This window comes from Barbus barbus, assembly GCF_936440315.1.
Source record: "Barbus barbus genome assembly, chromosome: 1".
In the NCBI taxonomy this organism is placed as follows: Eukaryota; Metazoa; Chordata; class Actinopteri; order Cypriniformes; family Cyprinidae; genus Barbus; species Barbus barbus.
The window spans coordinates 32,111,591-32,123,793 of NC_136729.1; the positions used below are offsets into that span (position 1 = coordinate 32,111,591).

A 12,203-nucleotide genomic window follows, 5' to 3' on the forward strand; every position below is an offset into this window, starting at 1 on the left:
TTATTAAGTCATTTAATAGAGAATCCAATCTTTAGGTCAGCCAAGGAAAACATTAAAATTGTGCAGCACCAGGGGCTATCACAACGTAAAACAACTTCTTGCCAAATTCTGGGGGCCCCACAATAGGAATCATCTAATATATTTCAGGTCTTTAAATAACGTTACACTACTAAAAAGCTCATGAATTGAATCAGGTGTGTTTGACATCCAAAGTATGTGCTGTTGGGATGGCCCCCAGGAACACTGCCCAAAAAAACATCCTGCTGTCCTTCACTCAGCCAGGACTGGGTCCGAATGAACCAGGAACTGAGAAATTATATCAATTTAGAAGAAAATTTGCATCAACTCATCATTTTATAATAGTTTATTTATAATCAGTGAGTCTCCATAAATTTCTGCTGAAACAACGTATTTTAATCAGGTTGTCAAGATGGATTTTATATCTTCCTTTGCTCATTTCTTTAGTCCATCGAAATGTTAAATTGATTTTGGGCCAGTCAATACTGTGAGGTCATGCTTATTAAAAGTTATTCTTGATACGAACCCATCCAACTTTCATAAAGCAGTATAGTTTCATTTGAACGGTTAAAAATATGTAACCAGACAGTCCTTTATTGCCACTCAAGGTCAATTATTTCTACTTTGGCGTTCCATCAAGGCAGCACCAGGCTGCACCTATAGCTTCAACAGAATACCACATCACAAAGATGACTAACTTTGATACAGAAACAGCACATGAATTCCCCCGTACTGAACAATCACAGCAATATTTTCTGAAAGGCCAAAGAGGGATATGTAGCTGCACCTGTTTAAAAGTACTCATTAGCAACTGAAACTAATGATATGAAAGCTCACTATAGTAAGCCAAGGCATTCTGTGTGAGTTTGACTCACTTTATGATTAAAAAAATATGTGGAGCCCCACTCAGAGGCACACCTGAGCTAGAGATTTTAAGATGGACAAAGTGAGAGAAAGGAACCAAAGGGCCGAAAAGGACAGAGCAGCTGATGACAAGTGAGAAAAAGTCAAAGAGACTTTACAATGCCCATCTATTGTCTGGACTAACCGGTCATATCAAATATCTCAGAATAATTTAGATTGCATGTTCTTTGTAACTGTATAATACATGTAAAAAATTCAACAGACAAGTCTAGAATCTCTTCATCTGTCGTCTTTCCTGTCGCCTCTGTTTCTTGTCATTCTTCTCGTTCTCTTCAGGGGCTGCCTGTGATTCAGCAGAAAACCAGGGGCCCAGGAAGTTTACCCACAATAAATGCAAAGCCCTTGCAGGTGCCTGATGTGAAGAGAAAGCAAACAATACGAATTCAGTAAAAATGGAATTGTGAAACCTCAAAGATATCACACTCAGTACAATTATGCAGTCTCACCAAGAGCCAGAAGTACCAGAAGTAAGATGACAGAGTGCTGAGGACCTGAACAATAGCAGTAAGAAGAATCACATCCTTCAGGTGTCTGCATGTCAATATAAAAAAAAGTCAAGTCATGGTCATGAGGAGAATTAATCATTGTCTGGAAATATAGAACATATAAAATTGTTCAGATTAAACATCTGACTCACTCTGCCATGCCCTGTTCCATGTTAAGGTCGATCCCTCCATCCAGCAAGCTACCATCTTCAGCAAATGCAGGTTTGGCCATTGCTGACATAGATTTGTAACTGCCAATGTAGACCGCCACTGCGAACAGTAGAAAGAACTGGTACAAAGGAGACAAAGAGAGAAGTGAATAACATTTACCAAAATATTGGAAACCACCAAAAGTTTATCATCTCCCGTTGACCAAAACAACCCATATACAGTGGTCTACATAAAACATCTAGCAAAGTTCTAGAGGTGGAGAGATGGACATTATTGTCTTTTACGAGTTTTTCAAACTGGGGTCTGCAAAGAAGTGCTAGAGGGGCCATAGAGAAGTTAAGAGAAAAGCAGTAATACACCTTACATTACTGTATTATAGCGAGTAGAAAAAATGTATAACACAACATAATATAAATTAAATTTAAAAAATTCACAATATAAATTGGGTCTTAATACATACAAAATACAGCTGCCTTATACATTTTATAATGGGGGCCCCTCACATACGGATAATTATGGGGTCCATGGCATCTAAAAGATTGAAAACCCCTGGTCTATTTCCCACGAGCAGATATGCATGCAACATCTGCAAGACTTGCTCACACACATCACTGAATGCAAAAGCACTAAATATACATATTCTGAATGATGCTCTTATTCACATCACACTCTGACTCACCCATGTCCAAAATGTAGAGGAGTTATAAAAGAGCAAGAGATTGACTGCTACATAAATAGCCTGCAACACAACAAATAAATCAATTAAAAACATGAAACACATTTATAAAGGCAGACTGAAGCTCAGATGCATGCCTTACGTTTGCTCCCAGGATGATTCTGCAGTAGAACTTGAGAGTATCCTGGTTTTCGTCATGAATTTGTTTTTTGCCTTTGGTTCCAACTTTTCCTTTCGGCTAAAGAGACACATATTACTTAACAGGACAGCACAGCCACGCAGAAAATCTCGCTAGTTAGGATAAACAGTTATCACATGAATACATTTAAAGACACACAGTTATTAATCATGTTTCTGTTTTAATAGCTAGTCAAGATTGTCTCATACCGCCATCTCCCCTGAGTTCTCCTTCTCGTGCGACTATTTCACCCGATAACGCCTTTCTCTTTAGGCATCTAAAAACTGACGGATCTGATTATCTTATAAAGAATTATCTTCAAAACCAAACAAATGCCAAATAACACCTAAGCAAAATAACACATCAGCATTCGAGAGCACGTTTCCGGCGCTTGGGAAATGCGTCACAGTCAGATGCTGCTAAAAAGCGCCACCTCGTGCTAACGTAATGTAAGTACGGGACTTCTGCAATGACAGATTTAAAGATTTTCATTTTGAATAAATGTGTCTGTACAGTATTCAACGTTTAGATTAGAGAACAATGTTCTTAAATGTATTTTTAGTTTTCCTCCAAAACTGCCTTACAGATACCAAAGGTATTTTAGGGTACAACAGGAAGTATCCCCAGACTGCACCCTGGACGATGGGGTGGGGCGACAGTGTCAATTTCATTGGTTCATTGGTCTGATACAGCAGAGCTGGACTTTTGTGCACGAGCATTCTTTTATTTATTTTATTTTTTGCACTAATAACAGAACCTTCATGTCATTTTTCAAAACACAAAACTCAAAACAGCTATTATTTGTAACACAGGCTGTCCAATGTTCAAAACTTTGCATATTGCGTCCATACCTTTAAAGAAGCCTTGCATTTGCAGAAGCATTGTTTCAAAATACTAATTTATTATGAAATATCATAGGAACATTACTTTAGCGCACCCACACACAAGACACCCATAGTTCCACTGTGTAGCTGTTAGTACAATATAGTTGTTGAAATCACATGATGCAGCTTTCATTATGGTTCTCCACATTCATGCATCATTGTAATAGACTAGAGAGAAAAGTACAGACACTGGAATCATTACAGTAAACTAAAATTTGAAAATTATTGATGAAATAATCAACCCGACAGGTTTTTCAAAAAACTTAGAAGAGAAGATTAGATAAGAAAAAAAAGGATAAGAAAAAACTACATTAGGCCTATAGTAAAATGTCACCTGGAGTGTTCCTCACTGCACTTCTATGTTTTTATCAACCATGTCTTGTGGATTTAGCCACAGGTTCTCATCCACATCATAATGGATGTTTTCATTACTTCTTCTGGCATGGCAAATACAGGCCTGACATTGGTCTCCTGTGACATCATTGCAGGCATCATCTATGGTCTGGAGCAGCTTGATTTGTTTGTGAGGGGGTCTATTGTGAACCCTCCACCTCCATGCGGAGGAAAACTCTTCAGTCGGGTTACAGTAAGGAAAGGGGAGTATGGGTGTAAATACAAGGTGATAAACTGTGGATGGGCCTGAAACCACACTCAAAAAAATGCTGGGTTTTTACGATTGCTTACACTCTAAAATGAAAAATAACACACAGTTAGTGAAACCTTACACTCAAAGAGCAAAACCTCAGTCCAGATCTGCAGAACTATAAGCACATTCTCAGCCTCACACTTTTTGCAAAACACTACACACAGTTTTTGTAACAGTGTTTTGAATTGATCTCACTAGTGTTCTCTCTCTGTGTATTTGTCAGGTTTGTGTGTCATCTGAGGCCAAAATGTGAGACTGATAAAAGAGAATGTGTTTTTGACTAAATTGTTTGACTTTGACCTGGAAGTCTGAAGTTTGCACAAATTGGTCTGTAGTTTTGAGATTGTGTTTATAGTTGTGAGAAAATGGTGAATTGTTTCATGAATTGTGTGTTAGCAATGGAGAAAAACTGTAAATGAAGTCAGATATTATTACAGTTTTCACAGTACACGGAGCAGACATACTTTAACATTGAGCAGTTTTAGCGGGGCGATGTTGATAAAAATGATCCACTGTTTTGAGACTGAGCTGTTTTGTATAATGTATAATGTAATTTATGTATGTAGCCTATATTCTTTATTTTAGGATCGGTGGATAAGCAAAAACCTAGGATATGATGATAATTCACTGTAGTTCAGTAAGACATAGGACAAACCCGCAAATGGTTTTATTTAAAAAAAAAAAAAACTGTGGTGACAAATAAGACAATAATACCAAATAGCCCATCTGCGTGAACTGGGGTTTTTATGTGTGGATAATGGGAAAAAAAAAACTTGCTGAAACAATATTTTATTTATTTTTTTGCATTTAGGCCTATTTTAAATGTTTTTGTTTACTAAAACAGCTGTTATTAAATCTGACTGTCATGAATCAGACCTCTGTGGCTCTCTCCGATGGCCACCGGAGGGCACCCTCACCTGAGTATTGATTTTCCCGGACTCCATTTCCCATGCACCCGTTCAGAGACTAATCACCTGCACAGGTGTTCCCCATTATCCACCACAGCACTCACACTCACACTCTTTGTGATGTCTTGTTTTGCCCTGGCTGACATTTCTGAGCGGTTACCCTGTGATTCTGTGACCCTTTTGTGTATGATCTTGGACTGTTTGACTACTGTTGAGTCTCTGCTGCCTGCCCTTGTGATCTTGCTCTTTGGAGCTCCGACTGTTTTGCTGCCTGCCTTGACTCCTGCCCGGTATCGTTTCTGCCTCTGATATTCCTGCCATTGTTGATTGAACACTGCCTGTTTGACCCTGCTTTTGATTATTAAAGTTATATGCAAATGGATCCACATGCTTCTGACCCATCATTACACTGACCTACAGCAAATATTAATGTGCTTTAGTGCGTCTTTAAGCAATGGGTCTAAATGTTAAAATATTTTCTCTGCAACATTTTTATTTATACTCTTATATAGCCTATATGCACAAATTAAATTACTGGTTTTGTGGCTCAATCCTTTAAAAAGAACCAGGAATCACTACTATTTTTAGTATTTATTAGTTTTTAATAAAAATAAAATGATAATTACATGCAGAAAAGCACTTTCATTAATAGTGCTCACATACCTATTGCACAGATTTACAGCTCTGAGTGATTTATTATTCAATGCAGGTCTATATGGCTGCAATGATCGAGTGTTAATGAATCTAAATTCATCCCGTTTACAGATTAGAACATGCACACACTATGAGGATCCATAAATAATTGGATTTTTAATATCTGATGTCACGAACACTTATTTACATTTAGTCATTTGGCAGACACCAATTTACTATAAGATGGGAACCTTTAAAAACTGTAAGAATCACTATAGGCTCAAATATTTTATTAAGATATAAACAAGGAAACCCTGAACTTGCTATGAAAACATTTTATAAGCACTTTATAACCTACAAGTTTGTGACGCATTGAGCAATGGCTAACTCATCTCTTTAAATGCTGTCTTCATTTTGGGTTGTGCATTTATGGTCTTTGGGGTCTCTAGAAATGTATTTTTGTAATTTTACTCTGTTAATGTTTTTGCTCCACGTGTGTAGTTTTTGGAGGATTTATTACATTTTTACAATTTATATAATTTTTTTTATATTGGTTTTTATACAAAAAACAGCTTTTTAGGTAAAATTCACTTTATAAAAGACCCACATTTCTGTCTTGCATTCAACATGGATAATTTGACATGGTTTAGTGTAAAAAAATTTGCCCATCTTTTGGAAATTGCAGTTTTAATAGTAAAAATTTAATTTTTACCAGTAGATGGCTGCGGAGCTCTACTATTTGCTATTTGAAAAAACTGAAAGATATCTTTTCACAAATTTGTTTCAGTTGGATTCATATCTACATATGAAATCACAATTATAACAAAAATGACTGTCAAAGTTTTGCATTTTTAGAACTGAAAAAAAAAAATCAGTTTTTCAATAATGTTACATTATGATTAGAATCAAACCTGAAGGAGAAAAGCTGGAGTCATTAGAGTATCATTTATTTCAATCATCTGTTTGTCATATAATTTTAAGTGTGTGTGCGCGTGTGCATTGTCGATGTGTCAGTGTCACCAATTAATTTTTGTGATGGTTTTGCATTTTTGATTATTTTATTTGACAAATTATAAGAGAGCAGTTGTTATGGTCTCACAAATTTGTTTGTGTGTGTGTACCTGTTTTTCTATTCAGGTGGGGACTTAAACCTGAATACACACAGACTCATGGGGACTCGTGTCACGGTGGGGACCTAATCTGAGGTCCCCATGAGTAAACAAGTGAAGTGAGTGTGAAGTGACATTCAGCCAAGTATGGTGACCCATACTCTGAATTCGTGCTCTGCATTTAACCCATCCAACGTGCACACACACAGCAGTGAACACACACACACACACACACACACCGTGAACACACACCCGGAGCAGTGGGCAGCCATTTATGCTGCGGCGCCCGGGGAGCAGTTGGGGGTTCGGTGCCTTGCTCAAGGGCACCTCAGTCGTGGTATTGAGGGTGGAGAGAGCGCTGGACATTCACTCCCCCCACCTACAATTCCTGCCGGCCGGAGACTCGAACCCGCAACCTTTGGATCACGAGTCCAACTCTCTAACCATTAGGCCACGACGCTAATAAATCACACAGAATGACGTTTTTTGAAAATCTTAAAATGCAGGAAGTTTCCTGTGAGGGCTAAGTTTAGGTGTAGGGCAATAGAAAATATGGTCTGTACAGTAGAAAAAGCATTACGCCTATGGAGAGTCCCCACAAGGATAGATCATAGCATGTTTTATCAATTTAGCCTTCTCAAATCATCACGACTTGCCTAAAATAAAATCTATAGATATACTAAAACAGCTCAAGCATATAACAATGTTTAAACGTTAAACCTAGATAAATGTGCGCTGTAGGTGGGGGGAGTGAATATACAGCGCGCTCTCCACCCTCAGCACCACAACTGAGCAAGGCACCGAACCCCCAACTGCTCCCTGGGTGCCGCAGCATAAATGGCTGCCCACAGCTCCGGGTGTGTGTTCACTGTGTGTGTGTGTGCACTTTGGATGGGTTAAAGGCAGAGCATGAATTCTGAGTATGGGTCAGCATACTTGACCCGGCCCTTGGGTCCGGGGCGAAATGCAGGGCTCTACTTTGCAGCTGTTTATCATCTCCACATTGAGAAGGACATTTCTTTGCCTTATCTGGTATTACCTTAGAATATGTTAGAAGAACTAAACACGAACATAGCACTTATGTCATGTGGTAATTGTTTATAATTCTCATCTTTTTTATCAATAGTCACAGTTCCACACAGTGCAAAGGATATATACTTGCCGAAGCCATGCTGGGGAAATCACACCCCTATTTTCCGTGATGCTGGTATGCAGCTGAAAGCATACTGTTACCATGATCCTGCTACCTGTGGCTTTGACTTTACTGAAGCACTCGATGACATCTCAGTGAGCCAGCATCACACAGTACACTTTCCTATACAGTCTTATGAGCCAGTAAAAATGTGTATAATGTTACAAATTCTATTTTAAATGAATGCTGTTCTTTTGAATTTGAGTTCATTAAAGAATCTTGAAAAAATATATCACAGTTTCCACAAAAATATTAAGCAGCACCTTAGATTTCAGCATTGATGATAATAATAAATGTTTCTTGAATACCGAATTAGTTTATTATAATGATTTTGTGATACTGAATTAGAAATGTTTGCCTGTCTGAGATGCATTGAATGTTTAGCATCTTTTCTTGACCTAGAAAATTCCAGAGCATAGTGTAATCATGCTCCATGCTTGTGCTCATAACCCCACTGGTGTCGACCCCTGACTAGAGCAGTGGAAGGAGCTCTCGGCTGTCATCAAAGTGCATGTCTGTTGTTGTGATTTTGTTTTTATCCTTCATGCCTCCTTCATTTCACATAAGCATTATTTGTAAAGCATAGCATAAATAACGATGTTTCTTTTGAATTCCTTGAATAAGATGTAACCCCTAGGGGGCCTTTTGTAACCGATCACAAGTTGATAACCAACAATCTAAATATTAGATGTCTACAAGCAGGCTATCCCAATAAAGGGAAATAAAAGGATAAAGCGGGACTGGAGTATTAGAAAAAAAACAATTTATTTTATTTCTCAAATTAGACATACACATGAAAAACAGACGTTAGGCCTCTGGACAAATTCAACAACGGGGGCAACAAAGTGCAAAATCAAGGTGTTTGAATAAATAGCACTCAATAAAAATTCAGCAAAACTTAAACTCAGAATAAATAAGGCACATCACAAGTCACATGCACAAAAAGAACAAAAAAGTTACACTCAGTAAATCAGTGGCCACACAACAAAGTTGTTACCCCCCAAGATATTGTACCAACCCAATGGCCTAAAATACAAACATTACATACACAAACAAAGCATACAACAACACGCACAAGGGAGAGACTGAGGGGCAACACAGTGGGCCTCCCTCCCACACCCACACTCACACTGAATACTAAAAACAAGGCACAGGAAAAACAGTGGCCAAGATGGCATATGACGACCCTCCTGTATGAACGCAGACCACAGCGTCCAGCCAAGAGCTTGTTTGGCAATACTGTAGCGATCACTTTATTATGTCTGGTTTTTACTCGTACATTCCCAGGCCAAAATTCTCCATACAACAATCAGCACTCGGCAAACTTGTAGTGGTCACACTCTGAACCAGTAACTAATTTTCGTTGAACCACGCAGACACCATTCCTAGCCAATGAGGGCTCGTGAAGACAAGGAGCTGGATGTAACCACGGCACCGAATAACCGCACAAACACCAAGTCGAGATCAACTCGTACAACAAATCAAGAGTCCAAGAAACCAAGAGTCTGTAGCACAACACTAATCAGAGGAACCGCCGGCTTGCTGGATTTAAAGGTGCAGCGCCAAACAGCCACCACCTGATTCAATCAAGGCGCAATTCCCGCTGCCTACGTCCTACCCGCTACAAAGATACTCCAAACTGTTGACCTGATGTTGCTTCACCAACTTGTTGTCCACTCTCTCTCTGTAGAAGAGGAAACTTCTAGTGTTCTTCATCATAGCCTACCAGGGCTTTGCTAGTGGAGATATTGATTGCGATGCCTGGGCTGTGAGATACTTCATTGAGGAGGGGCACGATGTCCTCAATGTCTCAGTCCTTTGCCAAGAACATGGGTCTCTATGGTGAGTATATTGTGTGTAGGACACTGCCTTTACACTGTGAAAAATTTCCTTTTTTTTTTCTATCAATATCCAGGCCAGATTGGATCTTGATGTATGTGTGTAAATTGCACAAAAAAAAAGAAGAATCCTTATATATATATATATATATATATATATATAATTTTTTTTTTTTTTTTTTTTTGGTCACCATTTGGTTAGGCCAGTTTTTTTAATAAAAAAAAATAATTAAATTAGAAGTGTAAGAAATAAATAAAAAATCTGTTAAAATTATTTAGATAAAAGATTATCCACATACTGCTCACTGGATTATTAATATGACATCAATGTAATTAACATCATAGATACAGAGAGTAACACTTTGTAACATTTAACAGGTCAATAAAGTTTAGCACAGCGTGTCCCTTAAATGCATCTGTTCTGTATCCTGGACAGACACAGCCTGTCTAATAGCAAAAAAAAAAATTATGACTATTTAGGGCAGGAAATATCACAAAATGTCCAAAGAAAATGAAGTCAGTGAACAAAAAGCAACATACCTTACAAACACTACCACTCAAAAGTTTGGGGTTAGTAAGATGTTTTAATGTTTTGAAAGAAATCTGCAACATTGTGAAATAATTTTGCTAATTAAAATAACTGTTTTATTTTGTATTGTATTTTAAAATATATTTAATATATATTTTAAAAAGTTTGCTTTGATAAAATATGATTTACAATGTTACAAAATATCTATTTCTATTCATCAATGTAATCCTTGCTGACTAAAAGTAAAAAAAAAAGCAAAAAAAAGCAAAAAGCATGTTGACCACAAACTCTTTAACTCTCTAACACAGGGGTCATCAAACTTGATCCTGGAGGTCTGGTGTCCTGCAGAGTTTAGCTTATTTATACACCACCATCAGGGGCGTAGCCATCATTTCAAAAGTGGGGGGGACGGAATGTCTAGTGTTATACCTGTTTTTTTGTTGTTGTTTTTTTTCAGTTAACCCTTGTCTAATTGACAGGTTTTATTTTTAATCATACCTTTTTGCTTAATATGCTTTATGATTATATTATTATATATGATTATAAAATAGAAGGAAAGAAAGATAGAAAAAAGAAAAAGAAAGAAAGAAATACAACAGCTTGTCACTGGGACAGTACCCTTAAAAGCACATCTTTGTACCTTATTTACCCCAAAAAGTTTCATAGTTGTACATTACAGTACATATACTCTAATGTACTAATATGCACCTTTTTGAGTATAAGTTACAAAGATGTCCTTATAAGGGTACTATTTTTTACATATTTCAGATAGTATTTTGTGAGTGTTGTATGTAGAGTACATGGCACACAGTAATGGATACTTGTACATACTCCATACTCCTTTATTCTGTTCTGTTCTATTATACATTAATCTGATTAATCTATGTTAAAAGGTATAAGAAATATCTTATCATAGACAATGCTGTAAATAATCTTTACCTCTGAAGCCTCACTGAAACTTCACTCATTCACTCTCAACTGTATTCACTTCTGCCTCTGTCTACAGCAAATAAAGCAGAGTTTGAAACATGTACATACAGGGAATAGTGACATACAGAAGAAAATAACACATTAAGTACACTGCTGGACAATAACCAATAATTAGTATCCTAAATTATTTTTTAACACTTTAGAATGATAAACATATATTCACTATTAACTATTACTTTTGCCTCAAACTCTTCATTTACTGCTTATTAATAGCTTGTAAGGTAGTCGTTGTAGTTGTTAAGTTTAAGAATACAGAATTAATATATGCTTAAGTACTAATAAACAAGCAATATGCAAGCTAATAATTGCATACTGTGGTTAAAAATTATAGCTGAGTTGTTCATCATACTAATGTTATTTTTTATTTTTCTATATTTGACTAATGTGTTTTTTATGATTGGTCCATATATAATCCTACAAACGCTTGTGTATTAATAGATTTTATACAATATAAAAACAGCCAGGTGTTAAACGCCACTCTATCAGTTCTTCTCATCTGTGAAGTGTGTTTTTCTTGTTTGTCGTCCTGATTCTGCTCTAACAAACCTAGGCTGACCGTTTCTTGTTCATTCTTGACAACACATAAAAACGTCAAATTAGTGCAATAATGACAGAGCAGCCCTAAATGAAGATCGGTCCTGTATCAGATCAGTGCTTGCATACTTGATTGAAATACCTCATGTAGAATTGAACATTAGAGTTAAACATGTCACAATGCTGCAAACGATGTAAAATCTCAGTTCAACATTATCTTTATTCTTATTTGAAGGGTTCTGATAACATACATACGTGTTAAAATAAAAGACGTTACAAAAGAGTTACGGACAATTACACTGAAAATAAATAAGTGCATGTTTGTCCATTCAGCTTTTTTTTTCTCCATATAATGAACATCAAAACGTGCTAATTATTCAACAAGAGCAATAGGCAGAGTCACTCAACATTGTGCAACACTATTCGGATCCCACATGACAACTTACGCTGCTTGACTGTTTCGTAAAAAAGGAGTGAAGAGTTTCTTG

General features: G+C 37.0%; 1 protein-coding gene across 1 annotated transcript; it reads right to left on the reverse strand.

Moving 5' to 3' along the window:
* Nucleotides 1-5: 5 nt before the first annotated feature.
* LOC306872026 (transmembrane protein 208) lies at nt 6-2,870 on the reverse strand. Its single transcript, XM_079420356.1, has 6 exons — nt 2,662-2,870; nt 2,417-2,512; nt 2,278-2,337; nt 1,580-1,716; nt 1,389-1,473; nt 6-1,294 (listed from the first exon to the last, which is right to left on the reverse strand). Exons 1-6 carry the CDS (start codon nt 2,665-2,667, stop codon nt 1,151-1,153), a joined length of 528 nt encoding a protein of 175 aa, XP_079276482.1. The 5' UTR covers nt 2,668-2,870; the 3' UTR covers nt 6-1,150.
* Nucleotides 2,871-12,203: the final 9,333 nt, after the last annotated feature.

What these genes read in the sequence shown, in the direction of transcription:
- LOC306872026 (XM_079420356.1), bottom strand. An exon ending in GAATCATCCTGGGAGCAAAC is followed by an intron (nt 2,338 to 2,416) that starts GTAAGGCATGCA and finishes GTTGTGTTGCAG; the next exon opens with GCTATTTATGTAGCAGTCAA. An exon ending in TCTGGTACTTCTGGCTCTTG is followed by an intron (nt 1,295 to 1,388) that starts GTGAGACTGCAT and finishes TCTTCACATCAG; the next exon opens with GCACCTGCAAGGGCTTTGCA.